General features: G+C 58.0%; 1 protein-coding gene across 8 annotated transcripts in view; it reads right to left on the bottom strand.

The window, feature by feature from the left end:
* Window positions 1–212: 212 nt before the first annotated feature.
* NAV1 (neuron navigator 1) overlaps window positions 213–17,972 on the bottom strand; it is a 199,133-nt gene continuing 181,373 nt past the window's right edge. For 6 of the 8 annotated variants that reach the window (XM_086342972.1, XM_086342973.1, XM_086342975.1 and 3 more), the window contains 15 exons: window positions 17,760–17,871; window positions 14,496–14,617; window positions 11,086–11,282; window positions 10,781–10,973; window positions 10,374–10,542; window positions 9,988–10,085; window positions 9,781–9,876; window positions 9,413–9,572; window positions 8,874–9,109; window positions 8,169–8,323; window positions 7,952–8,023; window positions 7,365–7,561; window positions 6,614–6,732; window positions 4,948–5,145; window positions 213–3,347 (listed from right to left, as the gene is read on the bottom strand). In XM_086342972.1, coding sequence (XP_086199098.1) covers window positions 3,252–3,347; window positions 4,948–5,145; window positions 6,614–6,732; window positions 7,365–7,561; window positions 7,952–8,023; window positions 8,169–8,323; window positions 8,874–9,109; window positions 9,413–9,572; window positions 9,781–9,876; window positions 9,988–10,085; window positions 10,374–10,542; window positions 10,781–10,973; window positions 11,086–11,282; window positions 14,496–14,617; window positions 17,760–17,871 — 2,220 coding nt within the window. In that variant the 3' untranslated portion in view covers window positions 213–3,251. Of the gene's footprint in view, window positions 3,348–4,947; window positions 5,146–6,613; window positions 6,733–7,364; window positions 7,562–7,951; window positions 8,024–8,168; window positions 8,324–8,873; window positions 9,110–9,412; window positions 9,573–9,780; window positions 9,877–9,987; window positions 10,086–10,373; window positions 10,543–10,780; window positions 10,974–11,085; window positions 11,283–13,541; window positions 13,882–14,495; window positions 14,618–17,759; window positions 17,872–17,972 lie in introns of those variants that run through there. The other 2 variants (XM_086342980.1, XM_086342977.1) reach the window with 2 other exon arrangements.

Below are 17,972 nucleotides of genomic sequence, written 5' to 3'. Positions count from 1 at the left end.
TTGGTCATTCAAAACCAAAGCTTAGCCTGCGGACCGCTAGGGACTCTGCGAGGGGACCCCCAAGACCTCAGCCAGCCTCCCACTTCCCAACACGCAGGTCACGCAACAGAGACGCCGAGACTAGACGCGCAGAGATAAGCACCGCGGAGCTGCCTCGGAAGATGCAACGGCGGCAGCCAGCCGCTCCCGGAGACACACACACAGATAGCGCGTTCTCTGCCGGCCTTGACACCTCGCGCTTTATTTCTGGTGCCTAAGCAGGAACGGAGGACAAACACACTGGACAAAATGCGGTGGTCTCCTTCATCCAGAAATGGGGGCCGTGGTTGCACCTCTGCCCGGAAGTGGGGCTGGGCGCTGAAGCACATGGTCTGCTCGCCAGATGCGGTGAGGAGAGGAGCTGGGGGCAGGAGGGGGCGGCACCCAGCCCAGTCCTGGAGGGGCCGGGTTTTCTCAAGGTGCCGGGATGCGAGTTTAGTCCTGGGACCTGGCCGTCCCTTTCTGAGGGGTCCCAGCGTCTCAACCAAGAAGCAGGGGGACCGGTGGGAGAGGATGCTGTGGATCTGCGCTGGCCACTCACTCCAGGGCAGGGGCGGAGGGCGGGGGGTCGGCTTCAGAGGGGCCTGCGTGAGCGCCGAGGGGCCTAGCACCGTGAGGAGGCTTGGCCAGCCGCAGTCGCCACGATTCCTGGGGGATGATGGACGCCCACAGCCAGGGGCCCAGGTGGACAACTGGAAATGGAGTCCAGACTCCAGAGGGACAGCGGTGGGTGGTGCCCCCGCGCTGGCCGGGAGCCCACTTTCTGGAGGCTGGCAGCTGAAGAGCCAAGTGCAACGCCGCCGTTGGCTCTGTGGGCCAGGGCTCAGAGATGAGGCGCAAGAACCCGAGGCCGCCAGGGCCAGCCTGCTGAGATCCAGGCAGACTGCACCGTGGCCTCCACGCTGGCCGGGGAGGCAGGCATCACTCCGGGAGGTCTGAGGCAGTTGGAATGGAGGAAGGGGGTCACCCCTTTCCTTTTTCTCAAGTAGCCAGTAACACCCAGGACAGAAGGCACCGGCCGGGCAGCACCGAGAACAGAGATGGGGCTCAGCCCTGGGGGAGACGGCGCTGGAGCCGGAGCCGGAGCCCAGTCCCGGGTCGACAGCCAAGGTGGGGCTGAGAGGCCAGCGCCCAGGGAAGGCCCACCTGGCGGGGTGTCTTCTCGTCCTTCCAAGCTGGGACGCCCCGCTCCAGGGCCGCCTCCTTCTGCACGGCAGAGACCTTAAGGCAGTGATGTCAGCACCATCCTTGGACAGGCAGCCTCTTCCCACAGGAGAATTGCATATTTTCTGGCAGGGTTGGGGTCTTCACAGCTCTAGCAGCATTAACAGACATTCCCTTCAGCAGATAAGATCCGTCATCCCTGGGAGCCACCAGGGGAATTGCAGAAGCCTCTGAAAGGAGCAATCTGACCACCTTTTGGACCTAAGTGAACGTCTTCTAATAGGAAGATTCAGATGCAGTTGCTCCTTGGTTTGGTGGGACAGAGAGATCCAGGTTAGTGGTTATTGTGCCTGTAGGTTCTGATAAGAGTGTGTGCTACTTGGGGCTCCAAAGAGCATCACAGATCCCTGGTCTGCAGAGCCCAAAACCACAGCCTCGCCAGGCAACCCAGTGCACTGGGCAGTTAGTCGAGGGCTTCTTTATGGCCAGCTCCTGCGGTTTGGACGCCATTTCTCAGGTGATCCTGAGGGCCCACAAGATAAGATGTGTGTTTAGTGGAGATTAATGTTTCCTGCTAGACAGTGAGTGTAAGGACTCACATCTTCTTTTTTTATACCTAGTGACTGGTACACAGTAAGTGCCCAATAAATGCTTGTCCAATGAAGGAATTAGCACTGCCGAACCTTCAGGGCAACTTCTGCAAAAGGTGGATCCCTTTCGAAGGCAGATCTTTGCCACCAAATCAGACTCCTTATATTCTGATTGGGAGCGTCTCACTTGGGTGTCCACTCCTAAGTGAATCTTCGCTTGTTCAGAACCAACAGTAAAAGCCAGCCAGGGATTTTGGATTCAGTTGGGCAAAGCAGTTGCCATCAGAACAGTGCATGGAGGGGCTCCACAGGCCACAGACAGAGGGAGATTTCCAGTTTCCAGTTTCCCTCCGGTCCACGGGGAAGCTCAGCTGAGGTCTTCTGTCAGGATGGGCCCACGTTCTCCTCCAGAGACTGGCCGCCATGCTCCAGGCAAGATGTGTGGCACTCGAGGTCCCTCCTGTCCCACTGCTGAGCTGGCACTTCAGGTCCCACGAGAGCCCCCAGAGTGCCAGACACGGCTGCGTGGCAGGCGCCTTGCGGGTGCCAGTTGCCTGGCATTGGATTCTCCACAGGGCGACCTGGAAAAGCCAGAACAGCCCCAGGATAAGCAGCTTGAGCATTTCATGGACTTGTGAGGGTACAGGAAAACAAGCCGAGAAAGAAGAGGAAAATAAATAGGCAAATGAGAGGGAAAAATGGAAACAAAACAAAAATAAAAAAAAAGTCGGGTTTATTGACTCGTGTGCTAACTTAGATGCTGTGAGCAGAGCCGGTGGCGTTTCTCTGAAGGCTGCAGTGGCATCCTCGTGGTCTGGCCGCGTCTCACGTGGGTCCCGTGTCGCTGGTATCCCCCATGTGTCGAGAGGGGGGGCGGGTAGCGCACCTTGCAACTGGACTTCCTCCCTCCAGCTTCATTTTTTCCTTTTTTTTTTCTTTAAACCTTTTACAGATTGATTTAAACGTTGTAAACCACATGGTTTTTTTTTTCCTGCAGCCTGATCTTGGGGGCAGGGAGAGCTGTTGGCAGTGGCTGGAACTGGGCAGGGTCCGAGGGAGGGTCCAGGAGCCGCCTCCTCCCAGAAGACTTCCCCCGGCGAGGCTGTGTCTCTGAGCCGTTTGTGAGAATCAGGAACTACCGCGGGCTTGTTTGATGTCTTCTGAACCCCTCCCCAGAAAGCCCAGGAGTTTGTAATTGAGACAAGAAATCAAGGAAAAAGAGCCAGGATCATCTTCTCCTCAGAGTCACCAGAGGAGACTAGGAGATGGATCTGGGGACGCGGGTCCACCCGCCAGTCCCACAGGGAGTTCTCCAAGGTGCAGCACCAGGAACCTGCCCCTTCCTCCACGGCCCCTCCTGTCCTGGGGCTGGAGAGCCCGCGCTGGGAGAAAGCAGGGCAGAGGGGACGGCACGGCACTGTCCCCCGCCCCGCTGTCCCGTGACTGGCTGCTGGGCCCTCAGAGCGTGGCCTGGAGGCTGGGGTCCAGGATGCTCTCTCTGTCTGGAGACTCGATGTAATTGGCAGCTTCCTGCAGTTTCAGCAGCATGGCCATCTAAAGAGGGGCAGAGAGACAGCTAAGGAGAGTGGGGACTTGCAAGTGGTGGAGAACCCAGGGAGTGCAGGGCTGGTTCCACCCTGTGTGAACCCGGCCTTGGGGAGTGAGGGGCGACTGGGGGTGGCGTACGCTGTGACCTGCTGGCCACTCCCTGGAGGGTGTGGGGGCCCCAAGGCCGCCTAACAGCTCTTCTCCAAGAGGCTGCAGCCCAGGGGGCTAAGCACCGAACTCAGGTGCCATTAGGACCTGTTTCTCCCCAGGCCCGCCCATCTCTCCAGCCCCGCCCACCCCATCCCTCCAGCCCCGCACCCCTCCCTCCCCACCCCGCCAGGCCTAGCCTGGATGCCAGTGTCTTCACCTCCTGCCCTGGTCCTCTCGGCTTCCTCAACAGGTCACAACTCTGACCCCCTCATTCAGCTAAGGAAGCATCGTTGTTCCAGCCTTCTGTTTACACGATTAACACTGTCCTGACTTAAAAGCCTTTTTATACAGAGAACACCTGTTTTCTACAAGGTCCAAATTTAAATAACATGTATTAGGATTAAAGTAGAACGATCTCCTACTGGCAGTGTAGAAGTGCAAGATCTTGGGTTTGTGCATGTGTCCATCAGATCAGATCAGATCAGTTGCTCAGTCGTGTCTGACTCTCTGCGACCCCATGAATCGCAGCACACCAGGCCTCCCTGTCTATCACCAACTCCCGGAGTTCACTCAGACTCACGTCCGAGTCAGATGCCATCCAGCCATCTCATCTTCTGTCGTCCCCTTCTCCTCCTGCCCCCAATCCCTCCCAGCATCAGAGTCTTTTCCAATGAGCATGTGTCCATACCATCTGCTAAACCGTCCTGCCAGATGGCTTGATGACCAACACCCCCTCCAGCAGAAGGAAGGGCCGAGCCCACCACATGTGTGACTCTGCCAACATTGAGCTGGTTACCTCCTTGTCATAGGCTTCCCCTCAGTGATTAAAGAGGGGAAGGGTCGCCTTCCATTTTTATCCTCTAGTCAAAGCCTGCTCATATCCTCGGTCCATGTTCTGTACGGAAGTTTCAGGGTCTGGGTCATATGTTTTGGGTGTCAGTTCTCTTTGTTACAAGCACTGTAGATATTTTTGTAGTTTGTCACCTGTCTCAGCCCGTTTTTTTCTTTTTTAAAAACTATTTATTTGGCTGCACTGGGTCTTACTGGCCACACACAAACTCTTAGCTTCAGCACGTGGGATCTAGTTCCCTGACCAGGGACTGAACCCGGCTCCTGCCTTGGGAAGGCGGAAGGAAGCCCCTCAGCCCACTTTCTAAGAGCTCCTGGAGTCACTGCACCGTGGCTGTCCCCAGGACGACCCCAGGGAGCAAGGACAGGAGCAGGACCAACATCTATGGGTCCCTGGCTCCCCCGCTCTGCATGCTGTTCCCACCTGGCCTCTGCCGGATACACCCGTTGCTGGTGGGCGACACCGCTTAGCTCAGTCTGGGGTTCTGATGGTCAGAGCTGCCACCAGTGGCCTCACGTTCACCCCGGCCTCTGGGCCCAGCAGGGTGTGGACGAGGCTTCCGTTCTGTGACACCCTGACTTCCGCCTTACAGCGGCCTCTACTCACCAGTGGGTCTGAGTCCAGGGAGCTGGGGGTGCTGTCCTTGACTGTCCTGTCCTCTGGGGGCGAGGCAATGCTGTGGGGGCCCACGGTGGGGGGCGGCAGGTGGTACAGCTTTGACTGGTCTTGTTGGGCTGAGGGCCAGGGAAGAGTGTCCCGGACCCACTCCACAGGGTCCTCCCAAGCGGCTTTCTGCCCGTGAACCTGGAGAGGAAGGAGCAGTGTGATCACTGGTGAAGAGCCCGCGGGTGAGCAGCTCCTGATGTGTGTGCCGCGTGCGCAGTCCCTCAGTTGTGTCCAATCTTCTCGGCCCCGTGGACTGCAGCCCGCCAGCTCCTCTCCATGGGCTTCTCCAGGCAAGAATACTGGGTGGGTTGCCATGCCCTCGTGCAGGGGATCTTCCTGACGCAGGGATCGAACCCTTGTCTCTCGCGCCTCCTGCACCGGCAGGCGGGTTCTTTACCACTAGCCCCACCTGGGAAGCCCCCTGAAGTGTCTATACTTCCTCAAACGTAAAGCCATGAAGTTTGGATTCCTGTAGGATTTTGAGTTTCCCAAAATGGGAAATAAAATAAGTTGGCACAGATTGGTAGAAGCCGTCTTGTTTGTTTTTTAAGTTTTGGCCACAGCACACGCATGTGGGCCCTTAGCCCCTCACCCAGAGACCGAACCTGCGCCCCAGGTGCTGAAAGGCGGAGTCTTAACCACAGGGCCGACGGGGAGTCCCGAGACCATCTTGGAGAATAATTTGGCAAACTGTATTAAAACTTGACATGGACCCCACAAGTCATATGACCCTGCAATTTTACTTTCCAAGTAAGAAATTTCAGTTCGGTAATAATAATACCTTTTGAAAGAAATTTGGGCTTTGCTGAAAGGAGATATCATCTGTGTAAAAATGGTTTAAATTACAAAACTGTTAATAATAATGCAAAATTAAATGAAAATGGTGACACACTGCATCTCTGGAACTCTCCCACATCATCAGATGGTGTGTGTCACACCGACACGTGACGCTTATGGATAAAACATGACCACTGGTCCAGTCACCACGTCACCGGTCAGTGGACCAGTGATGAGTATGCCCTAATTCACGGGTGAGAAAACTGAGGAGGTTTTTAAAAGTGACAGCTGCCTTTTGCACAAAGTTCTTATTCTCACTTTTACAAACGTTTTCACACATTTCATTTGACTTCAAAACAGAGCGAATTTATACTGTCTCCTTTCTTACATACGAGGAGTTTAAAAAGGTCAAGTAACTTGACCAGAATGACATTTTTATTAGTAATTAGTAATGACCTAAAGCTATAATAGGATTTTACTTAATTCTTAACTCAGTTGTTTCTCTATCTGGCCAAATCCCTAGGGAGTGGTTTGAGTTTGGAGGAGACTCAGAGGCCGAGGACTGGACACACAGCCCCAGGCCAGTGGTCGTTAGCCGTTTGCTGGGCGCTGGCCGTAGGCAGGAAGGCAGCACGGTCTGCATAGCGCCTCGCCCGGCCTGGTAGGAGGAGAGCCTAAAAATCTCAGGGGCCGCGTGTCGGACTCTGTCTCCACTCTGTGAGGTGGGCCAGCCTGGCCTCGGTTGAGCAGGGGCTGCGTGTCGGACTCTGTCCACTCTGTGAGGTGGGCCAGCCTGGCCTCGGTTGAGCAGGGTCCAGGGTGGGCTCACCTTAATGCCATCCTTGGCCCCTTCCTGTAGGTAGGGGATGATGGAATTGTTCCACAGGTCGATGAACCAGGTCCGGAAATCCTCGATGCCGATGGGGCAAGACAGAAAGAAGCAGGGACCTGGCAAGAGAAGAGGGCTGTGAAGACGGCCTAGAGCCTCACTCCCTGGCTGTCTGCCCCACTGACTCCCTAATACCAGGCAGAAGGCCTTGGAACTAGAGCATGAAAGAAGCACAGGGCTGGGCTAAACTGAGATCGTGGTCAAGACAGTGGGAGCTGACAGCCTGCTGCAGCCTCAGAAATGATGCTTCTCCAGGTGGATGGGAGGCGGGGGAGCCAGAGGCAGCTTTTAGCTCCCCTAACACCTCCCCTGCGTCTTCTCAGCGATCCTGGGGGTGTGGGTGAGGTCAGGGCTCTGACAGCTGACGCAGGCAGGGGGACCACACTGGGCACTTACTCAGCGACCCGCAGCTCTAAGGCTGCAGGCGTGGGGCCAGTGAGTGCTCCACACACTGAGGGCATGGAGGGAAGGGACCCACGCCAGGCATGGGGCCAGTGAGTGCTCCACACACTGAGGGCATGGAGGGAAGGGGACCCACGCCAGGCATGGGGCCAGTGAGTGCTCCACACACTGAGGGCATGGAGAGAAGGGGACCCACGCCAGGCATGGGGCCAGTGAGTGCTCCACACACTGAGGGCATGGAGGGAAAGGGACCCACGCCAGCCCCGCCCAGGCGAGGCGCAGGCTGTACCGATGAGGAAGTCGGAGGTGCTGTGCTTCTCCAGGAAGGTGTGCAGGTGGTACCACAGCTTGGGCACCCAGTCCAGCACCCGCAGCAGCTCCTCCCTGTTGGCGTTGATGTCGCCGTCCGACTCCACCAGCTTCCTCCTCAGGTAGCGAACCAGGAAGCCGTTGGCGGGCTCCACGTTGTTGGAGAAGGTCAGCATCCTGTGGCCAGGGATGCAGAGGGTCGGCGGGGGCACTGCACGAGGGTGTGTCGACTCCGCTCCCACCCGCCCTGAGCCGCCTGCCTCCCACTGATGCCCACGGGTCTGCTGAACTCAGGGCCGAGGAAGAGCTGGCGCTCAGATCAGTGACCCCCTCAGGTAACCATCGGACCCCACTGGCCTGGACAAGGGGTGTGTGGACAGAGGCTGCACCTCTTCCCGTGTCAAGGGCCCTTCTCCCTCTGCACCGACACGGCACACACCTCCTCTCCCAGCCCACAGGGCGCTGCCACTTGTCTTTCCTTCTGCTGTGCCTCTGGCCAGATCCCGGACTGAACTGGTTTACAGACTTGGGGGCATCTGGAGGCCCATCCAGGGCCATAGATCTTACCTGAAGCTCAGGTGCAAGCCGTGATTGGGTGTCATTTTTACTGGTTGATTAGTGGTACCAATAATATAGGGACTGCGGGAAGACAGAGGAAAAAGACTGGCTTAGACCTGTCTGAACACTGGATTTCTGCCGTGTGCTACCCCACTCCGGGGAACGCCTGGGGTGGACTGGGCTCCCCCCGCCCGCCGTGGGGAGTCTGGTCCTGACCCCAGCTCACCATTTGTGGTACTTGCAGGTCAGGGCCCCATTGACCAGCTCGCTGATGGAGCCTGCCTCACTCAGGTCATCCAACAGGATCACCAGGGGGACGTCCCCAGTTCCTGTTTCCCGGTCTATCTGGTTGGCCAGGTTGGAGAGATACAGCTGCAGGTCCTGAAATGAAAGAAGGGGGCGGTCAGCACTCAGGAGCAGCGAGCCCCCGGACCAGCCTTGCAGAGGAGGGTTTCAGAGGAGCTGGGCTGGTTCTGGATCCCGGGAGGGGCCTTGGTTCCTGTGTGATGCGCTTGGACCTGGGACTGCAGAAGCCACCACCCCAGCCCCATCAGCAGTGGCCCCTAAACCCCTCAAGGTTGGGGAACACACTTGTCTTAGATAGCTGTGCACAGGATCTGCACTGGGAGCCACCCGAAATGGACGTGCCTCCCCGTGGGGCACAGCACGCAGCGACCTTGGAGAGGGACCTGGCAGGGCTCAGCACAGCGTGTGACAGTTCCGAGGGCTCCCCTAAAGGATGCCAGCCCACGGTCAGAGAGACGTTCTAGAAAGAGGCTGAGGGGAGGCAGAGGAGAGACTGACAAGGCGGGCAGAGGGCTGGTGGGACGTGAGAGGGACGGAGCACCCCGGGGAGGGAGGAGCCTGGATAGGGCTGCCGCGGGGGTAGGGCAGCACGGTGGAGCAGGGCGGTCCGGGCGAGCTCGGGCACCTTGCAGGACTGCTGGTGCATGTTGAAGGTGCTGACGATGCCCTCGGTGACCTCGCGGCCAGAGCGCTCCACCAGGTACTCGGCCAGGCGGTTGGTCAGGTAGGTCTTGCCGGTGCCGCTGGGGCCCGAGAGGACGAGCCGCCGGTGCTTGAGCAGCAGGCCGATGTAGTGCTGCATCATGGGCTTGGGGATGAGCGTCTCGAACACCAGGCTGTCCACACACTTCTCCCTGAGACCTGCAACACGCCTGCCTGTCTGAGCCGGCGCCCCTGGGCCCAACAGGACCCCCTGGGCTGGCTCTGATCACGCGGGGCAGGCCGTGTGCTGTGGGGGTGGGTGGAGGGGAAGCCCAGGTGGGGCAGAAATGTCCTGTGAACACGTTCCCTGGGACGAGTCCGGAGCAGGTGAGCCTCTCTTGTGTTTCACGGTGACCTCCACCCTGCAGCCCCTCAGCCAGCTCCTGCTCCAGGAATACACGATGGACTGCCTGACAGTCCCCCTGCACCCCACAGCCCTCCACCCAAGGGTCCGGGACTGACCTTTGAGGGAGACCACTATGTTGTTAACCCCTCGGCGGCAGGGGGGCAACTCTGGGGGCTCCGCGTCCAGGAGCCGTTTCACGTGGCTGATGCTGTAGCCGTGGATGGACTCAGTGCTCAGTCCCAGCGTGGAGGCCGGGTCCATCTTAGAGATGTAGTCCTGACGGGAAGGGAGGCGGAGAAAGAAGGTGCTTGAGAGGGACGAGGAGGAGATCAAGACCACAGGACGAGCAACGCTACAGGGCACAGCGATCCACGAGGAAGGGGAGGAGCCGTCTGTCTCCTGGGGGCTTCTGCACAGAGGCTCCGAGGCCCGGGCCCCCGTGTTCTCAGAGGACCGGCAGCCCCTGAGCTCCTGCACCTCTTACCTTGAACACCTGGAAAACAGCGCCGTCCAGCAGCTTCCAGTCAACCTGCCCGCTGACCTTGCTGCACCCCAGGAAGAACTCCTGCTGCTTCAAGTCCTGTGAGGCCAAGGTGGGCGGCTCAGGAGCCACGTACGCTGGGCTTGGGGGTCCTCAGAGCCAAGGCTTCTTGGGTGGAAACGACGGTGTCACGCCCCCCGAGTTCCTTACCCCTTTGATGATGTGCTGGGGGGGCATCCTCACCACCACCCGGAGGGTCACCTCCTCCTTTGGGCCGCAGGTGCTGATGCCATCCATGGGGGACAGGTCTGGAGGTGGGGACAGGAATGCTGGTTGGTGGGCACCCCAGACTACCCTACACCTTCTGCCACTCCCCTTTCCACAAAGTCTTTATCTACCCCAAAGAAGTACCAGGAGTCCAAGCCCAAAGAGCGAAGAGGGTTTCAGGACCACAGCGATCCTTGGTGTCTCAGGACTCTGGCGTCGGCTCGCCGCAGCACTGGTACCTCTCTGACCCCGGAAGCCGCACCAGAGTGCGTGAGGGGGGAATACTTTCCTTCTTTTCACCCGCCCAGGGCCTTCGCCCCAACAGGTACCTGTGTCTGCGAGGCTTGGGCTGAAGGAATGGGTGAGCGCCAGGCCCAAGGAGCGACGAGGGGAGGGTAGAGCCGAAGATCCCGGGATCTGCCCAGGAGCGGAGCCCGCCGAGGGGCCTGGGGCCACCTTCAGCCGGTCGTTCTCTGCTTTCAGCAGGTCCACCTCCAACTGTGGCGAGAACAGGCGGGTCTGGAGCCTCGGCCGCAGGGTCCTGCAGACCCGCCCCGCGCTGCATCCCTCTCGCAGCCAAGGACCCACGTCCCTTCCCATCCTGCAGCCCCGCCCCTCCCCGTATCCCCGTCCTGTGCTCCATCCCGCAGCCATCCCCGCAACCCGCCCCGTCCCGCGGCCCCGCCTGGTTCTGCGGCCCCGCCCCTCCCGCAGCCCCGCCCCGCCCAGGACCGACCTGCATGTTGTGCATGGTCTCCCGCAGCTGGTCCAGCTGGTGGGCCGAGTTGAGGGCTTCCAGGCGGATGTCTGTGAGCTTCATTTCCTTCTCCCACAGCTCTGAGCGCAGCTCGGACACCTCCTTCTTCTCCGGCTCCTCCTCCTCGCTGCCATGGAACAGCCGGGCGTGGGGGGCCGGGGGAGCGGGGCCCCTGGAAGTAGGCGTGGAGCACTGGGCGTTGGACCCTGAGCCCGAGGGCGGCCGTCACTGGCCCCACGGCCTGGGGAGGGGGCTACAGTGGGGGGCGGCCTGGGAACACTTACTCGGGGGCGTCGGTGCCCGCAGAAGACGAGGTGGAGGACTTGATGGAGGGTGAGGCAGTCTCGGTGGACGCGTGCTGCAGTTTGGGGGACGAGGGGGCGGAGGAGTCCGGCGTGGCGATCTCCTCGATGTCAGAATAGGAGGAGGCTGACTTGGGCCCCTTCTTTATACTGAAGGCTTTGTTGAAGGAACTTCGGAGCTAAAACAAAGCAGATTGGGGAGAGAGCTGTGAGGCCAGGCCCTGGAGATGGGGAAGTGGGAGGGGGCTTCTGAGACACGGACCAGAGGAAGGGATGTGCAGCAGTGAGCACGCCCTCAGGAGGGCTTATCTGGCCTTGTGACATGAGGGTGGGAGGCTTGCCTAGGGACTCAGGCTGAGTGAGTAAGACTCCCCGCACTGTGGAAACATCCTGGGTTTTTTCTCCCCCTTGGGGGCTCCCTGCTGTGAAGGGACGGAGGGGACCCCCGGGGCACAGGGTGTACCTCCTGGTGACCCCATCCTGCTTTTTTCAGCAGATCAGCAATTGCTTAGCCTGCAGCCTGGCTCATTTGGGCCTCAGGACCCACCTCTGAGCTGGGCTTATCAGATCAGAGCCTACCCAGCAGACAGGGACAACATGATTCTGTGAATCAAAAGATGGGAGTGAACCAAGCTCCTTTCACTGCCGCCCGCGCTCAGCACATTGCAGGATACAAGTGTTTTTGACCATGTCCACTCAAGTGTGCCAGAATCAAGGGATACTTCCCAGCATTTCCTCCGAGTATGCAGGAGGAACTGGCTTGGTCTTGGGTGCTGACGAGCTGGATGTTAGGGATGTGGGAGGCAAACCAGGGATCTGCCCCGCGCCCGTCACATGCATCCATTCAGCATGCACACACACGCAGGGACACGGAGATGGAGCTGCAGCCGGAGACAGAGTGCGGAGGGCCAAAGCAGACCAGATCGCTGGGACGGCAAGAGCAGAGTGCAAATCTGAGGACTCTTCCCAGGTGTCTCCTGGGGCTCAGGGCAGCTGTGGGTGGTGGTGGCGCAGCAGGGGCGTGTTGGGGTCTCTACCAGGAAGGACATAAGGAAGACCCATCTGGCTCGATGGGGGTGTGAGGGGGGAGTGTGTGTGCAGCGTTGTGCCCTCTCTGGATAGTCAGGGCTCAGTGTCAGAAGCGCAGTTCTCTGTGGAGATGGAGACCTGGGACTAGGAAACGAGCCTCCCACTTTTGTCTCGAACCCTTGCGTCTCAGGAGACCGTGTGTGTGTCCACGTGTGAACTGTGACCTCCATCTGCAGGCCCCCCACCCCGCTGAGGTCATGGAGATCCTAAGTGGGAACAGTGCTCTGTGTGAGTCTGTGTTTCCAACGCAGAACTGCTGGGCAGAGGGACTGTACGGTGCGATGTGGTAAGGGATGCTGGGGTCAAATGATGGAGCAAGACAAACCCAGATTCTGTCCTGAGGGACATCTCAGCACGTCTCCAGTGAGGCCGTGCGTGTAGAAGGCAGCACTCCTCAGATCTGAGCATCTCGAGGGGCTGGTGTGAAACTCGGGGCAATGCCAAGCTATGACTCAAGTTTCAGTAATCACCCTGCTCCCCATGACCCTTGGACAGGCTCTAGGGGACGGAACCTCTCCCTGAACCTCCCGCTTCTGACCGGCGTCTGCAGGAAGCACTGCTCTCTGTCCACCAAGATCCCACCTCGATTCCACCTCCAGTGGGCTCCTGCCCCGCTATGACACTCTGCCTGCCTCCTGGGACAAGCCGTCTATGAACTCCTAGAGCCTCGCTCACTGAATTAACAAGCATTCTGACACCACTGGATTGTCATCAGTCTTATATAGACTATTTCTGTCTACCTGGCAATTCCCCAGGCTCTTTGAGATCACAGATTCCATGTTTTGGAGAAGGCAATGGGAACCCACTCCAGTACTCTTGCCTGGAAAATCCCATGGATGAAGGAGCCTGGTAGGCTGCAGTCCATGGGGTCACTAAGAGTCAGACACGACTGAGCGACTTCACTTTCACTTTCCACTTTCATGCACTGGAGAAGGAAATGGCAACCCACTCCAGTGTTCTTGCCTGGAGAATCCCATGGACGGAGAAGCCTGGTAGGCTGCAGTCCATGGGGTCGCACAGAGTCGGACACGACTGAAGCGACGCAGCAACAAATTCCATGTTTCCTACCCTCAGACACCCAGCCAGTGTTGGCATAGGGTCCGAGTGGACTTCATGGGTCTGGTGTGTCAGGGTTCGCTGTTTATTTCTGACGTTTATACCCTAATCCCCGAAACCCCTCTGTCAACCCCACGGCTGCTCGGAGGGCTCAGGCTCGGGGGTGATCTGAGGTCCCACCCCTCACCTCTCTCGGGCTCATTTTACTTCAGAGCTAAATCCTCAGGCCGCACCCAAGCTGACCTGGCCTCTGGCGAGCGTGGTAACGCTCACCCCCTTAGAGCCTTCCGTGTGGGGGGTCTAGGGCTTGGTGGAGCGAGGGGCCAGGGCACACTGTCTTGGCAGCCTGATGGGCACTGTCCCGTTTGGCTGCTTTTGTAGCAGGTGGACTTTGGCACCAGGGGAGACGGGAGGGGGCAGCACCCTCCCACTGCCCCAGCCAGACCGCTCCTCTGTCCTCCAGGGGCGGCCGTGGGTCGACATGCAGGGAGGGTTAGGGGCTTGGTGGAGGTGGTCACGGTTAGTTTCATGAGTGGTTGTCTCTGTTTAGGGGGAAGGGGTTGCTCTGGAGAAGGGGAGGGTATGGCAGAGGCAAAGAGGAACGGGGAGGAATGAGTGTCTTACCTCGTAGACCTGGAAAAAAATAGGGATTTAAGTCAGCATTTTGAAGGAAAAAAAAAAAAAAGAAGCAACACTTAATCACTCATTTCACACAGCGGCCCATCTGGACTACACCACGCTCTGTGCACAGGCTCACTGGGTCGGGCCAGTGGGTGGGTGTGCCCCTGGGGCTCCCCTCCTCCACATGGGCAGCAGGGGGCATGGCAATGTCGGAAAGGGCACCCCAAGTCAGCTTAAGGTTTTCTGGGAGATACGAACAGCTAGAACATCTCTCTCTGGACTAGTCAAGCAGTGCAACAGTTCCTTTTGGAGTGATCTGGCAAGTTCCACGGATACCTCTCCAGGAGCACCTCAGATGAGTAGCTCTGTTCATAACATCTCTCCACAGTATGGGAGGGGTGGGCACAGGTAGGCCAGTCCCTCTGAGGACCTCCTGCTGCTGCTGCCCACCAGACATGTGCAGGGCTGCAGGGGGTGGCTGGCGGGGGGAGACCCTGCTCTGGGCGGACACCACCCAGGGCTCCCATCAGACGGGACTCTAGCGTGGCAAGTTGGGGAGGTCAGCTCCTGTGCTGCCGTGGGGTGGCCCCCGGTGGCCCACGCGGCTCCCCCAGACCTCCACCTACCCAGCTCTTCTTCTTCTTCTTCTTCGCGTCGGCCTCCTTGCCACTGCTGATGCTGGAGTGGCTGGTGATGCTGTTGAGGCTCGAGATGCTGTCGGAGGAGTTCTGCCTCTTGATCCGGAGCTCTGGGGGCCAAGCACAGGGGCGGACACAGACCCAGTGGCTTTAAGGCAACGCTGTGAGGCTGGAGGCCGCCGGGCTTGCTGCAGGAGGAAGGGGAGGAGGAACCCACCTCCTCATCCACATCCTTCACTTGTTGGGAGCATCCTCTCCACATGCCTTTGTTGGGTGTCAATCATATTTCAACATAAACAAATAAACAAGTAGGAACCGATCCCTGTTCTCAAGAAGCTGCCGCCTAACAGGAGAAAGACCAGCACAGAAACCAGTGCCCTTGGTTCGAGCAGCAGGGATGAGGGGCAGCCCAGGCCTCCACCGTCCCCCAGGCTCTCACTGGCTGCCACCCTCGGGACTTGCTTCAGAAATACTGGCTGCCAATACTGGGAGGAGGCGGGGCGCGCAAGGCCAAGGGCCTTGCATTTAACCCAAACGGGCTTTAATTTCCCTTTTAATCTGACGGGCAGAAAATCTCTTCAGCTCTTGGAAAATGTCTGTTAACAGCACCAAAATGCCCTCCTCTCCTACTTCAGGGAAGGAAAGGGTTAATAAAGGAGGCAGCCTTTGAGTGGTGACAGAACAGAAGCTCTTCATGTGGGATGTGGAGAAGCCCCTGCAAAGGCTGCGCGGGCAGCACTGGGGTTTGGGTGCGGGCACAGCGAGGGAGCCGGGCCAGCTGGGTGGGCGAGTCCTGGGTGCCCCTCACAGGACTGTGTCGTGTGCCACAGGTAAGGGGCAGCGGAGTCTAAGCAAAGGCCCCGGGGGATCAGATGTTTTTTATAAATTAATTCAGTTGTTTTTGGCTGTGCCGGCCTTCGCTGCTGCCTGTGGCTCTCTCCAGTTGCGGTGGGCAGGGGCTGCTCTCTAGTCGCAGAGGCTTCTCCCTGTGGTGGCTTCTCTTGTTGCAGAGCGATGGCTTAGTTGCCCCGAGGCACGTGGGATCTTCCCGGGCCTGGGATGGAACCCATGTCCCCTGCACTGGCATGTGGATTCTTAACCACTGAACCACCATGGGAGTCCGAGGATTGGATTTTTAAAACCTTGTTTTGAAATCGTTACAGATTCACAGGAAACTGGGGACAAGTGGGCAGGCAGCCCTGTGCAAGGCACGCGGGCCGGCGAGCTTTTACTGTAAAGGCCAGAGAGCAAACATTTTAGGCTCTGTGGTCGGTTGATCTCTCTTACAACTGCTCAGCAGTGCTGCGTGGTTTTAGAACAGCCACAGACAACACGTGCATTAGTGAGCGTGGCTGTGTGCCAGTAAAGCTGTATTTGAAGGCAGGTGGTGAGCCAGATTTGGCCAATGAGCGATGGTCTGCCAACCCCTAGTTTGCATTTTCCTCCAGAACACGTATTGCTTTTGTGATCAATTTAATTTACAATTAGTCAATTATAAAATAAAATGAAAAGCAGCAAAACAACTGTCATGATACCTGAAGATCCAGTTAGTTGTGAGCCTATCAATTAAAATTTTAAAACATGCTATATAGTACTTTTAAGAGCAAAGGATATGCTTTAGAATCAGTCTTCAGAAAAAAAGGAAATCTTTTGTGCCTTTAAAATTTCGTGCCATATGCATGTGTTACTATCTATACACCAAATAAAGTTAGGCATCATTGCGTTAAGCATTAGTTCTGTGAAGGCTCCTAGAAATCCTGACCGAGCTGGACCTGGGTCAACAAGAAGGACCACATGGAAGCCAAGGGCAGGGTGCACCCGTCCACTCCACACAAACGTATCTGAAGACTCAGGTTACTCGGGAAACCAGAAGCAGCTCAGCGTCCCAGACCTGTCACTAGGAGCCGTGTTTGAGCAAGTTGCCTGTCTTCTCCGGTCTTACTCTGAACTGCAGAGCACACTTTGTAGGGCTGCTGTCTGGACTAGATGAGCTAATGTAAGCAGTGATCAGAGCGGGGCCTGGTGTCCTGCAGATGCTCCTGAAGGCTGGCTGTGTCTGTGGCCAAGTTGGGCAGAGAAGACAGGAGAAGCGACGGGAGACGTGGACACAGCGTACACCAGCGAGAGGTGGTGCTCCTTTCCTGACGGTTGAATACATTCTCTTTCCCTCTCACTTGCTTTTCTGAAATGTTTCAAACTCACAGAAACACTTAAAACCAAGGCTGACCTCTCCGTTGAGCCCTGAGATCCACTGATCTCTGTCTCACTTGAAGGGGAGCTTCTTTCCCCACAGAGAACCGAACTAAGCATCAAATGGCGTCACACACACGCCTGTGCATGCACACACGTTGTCCAAGTGGAACATGCTAGCTCTTCAGAGCAGCTTTAGGTTCCCAGCAAGACTGAGAAGGTACAGAGGTGCCCCCCCCCGCGGCCCCACGTGCAGGGCCCCCCGATCGGCACCCCCACTGGATGCTACATCTGCGGTAGCCGACGCAGCCGCCCACGCATCTCAGCACCCCCAGAGCCTACGGCCTACACTGGGGTCCACTCAGCGCCACATCCTGGGGGTTCAGACAGACGGACAAGGACCTGTGCCCCCATCACCACGTCCTCCAGAGTGCCGCCATGGCCCTACGGATCCTGTACCCCAGCCTGGCCACCTCTACTCCCCACCCCACCCTCTCACCGCCCCGAGTCTCGTCTTTTCCACAGTGTTCTACAGCTGGCGTCACGGAACACGCAGCCTTCCCGCTGGGCTCTGTCACTGAGTAACGGACACTTAATCCGTCGCTGTCATCGTGCGGCCAGATCACTCAGTGCTGAGTGATAGTTCATCGTCTGGCCACCGCACCGTTTACTCATACACTTGTCCATGCAGGACAGCTGGGTTGCTTCTGAGTTTTGGCGACTGTGAATAAAGCTGCTGTAAACATCCACGTTTAGGTTTTTGTGGGGACGTGATATTTCTGCTCCTTTGGGGAAATTTCAAGGAGAGTGACTGCTGGGCCGCACCCACTCATTAAAGTGCTATTTTAACCACGGTCTGTGGCAGTCATCTGAGGTCCAAGGAGAGGATCCCTGGTCTCCCTCAGTCCCTTGGGTGGTGGGGGCATGTCCCTGCCACCCCCCTGCTGACTCAGAGGACCCTCGCCTTCTAGAAGTTGCCTGGAACATTCTGGGGACACAGAAGCCCTGCAGTAAGTCTCCTTCCAGCCCAGTCCTGCCACTGCCCAAAGGCAGGGGGCCTACCTTTGGGTGTGGCCTCTGAGGCATTGAGGGCCCCTTGAATGACAGCCTGCGCCTCAGAGTTCTTCTTTTTCAGAAAGTCTATGGTTTCCCGTAAGTCCAGCAGCTCAGTGTCCTAGGGAGAAACGGGAGTGGTGTCAGGTGGGAATGGGGCTCCTGCTCTGTGGGCTGGGCCTGACGGGGCGGGCAGGACAGGTGTGTGCCGGGGCAGGGGAG

The sequence above is a fragment of the Bos grunniens genome, chromosome 16 (assembly GCF_055505025.1).
Source record: "Bos grunniens cultivar Pamir isolate PY7600 chromosome 16, Bosgru_T2T1.0, whole genome shotgun sequence".
Taxonomy (NCBI): Eukaryota; Metazoa; Chordata; class Mammalia; order Artiodactyla; family Bovidae; genus Bos; species Bos grunniens.
This window is presented reverse-complemented; position numbering and strand designations above follow the sequence as displayed.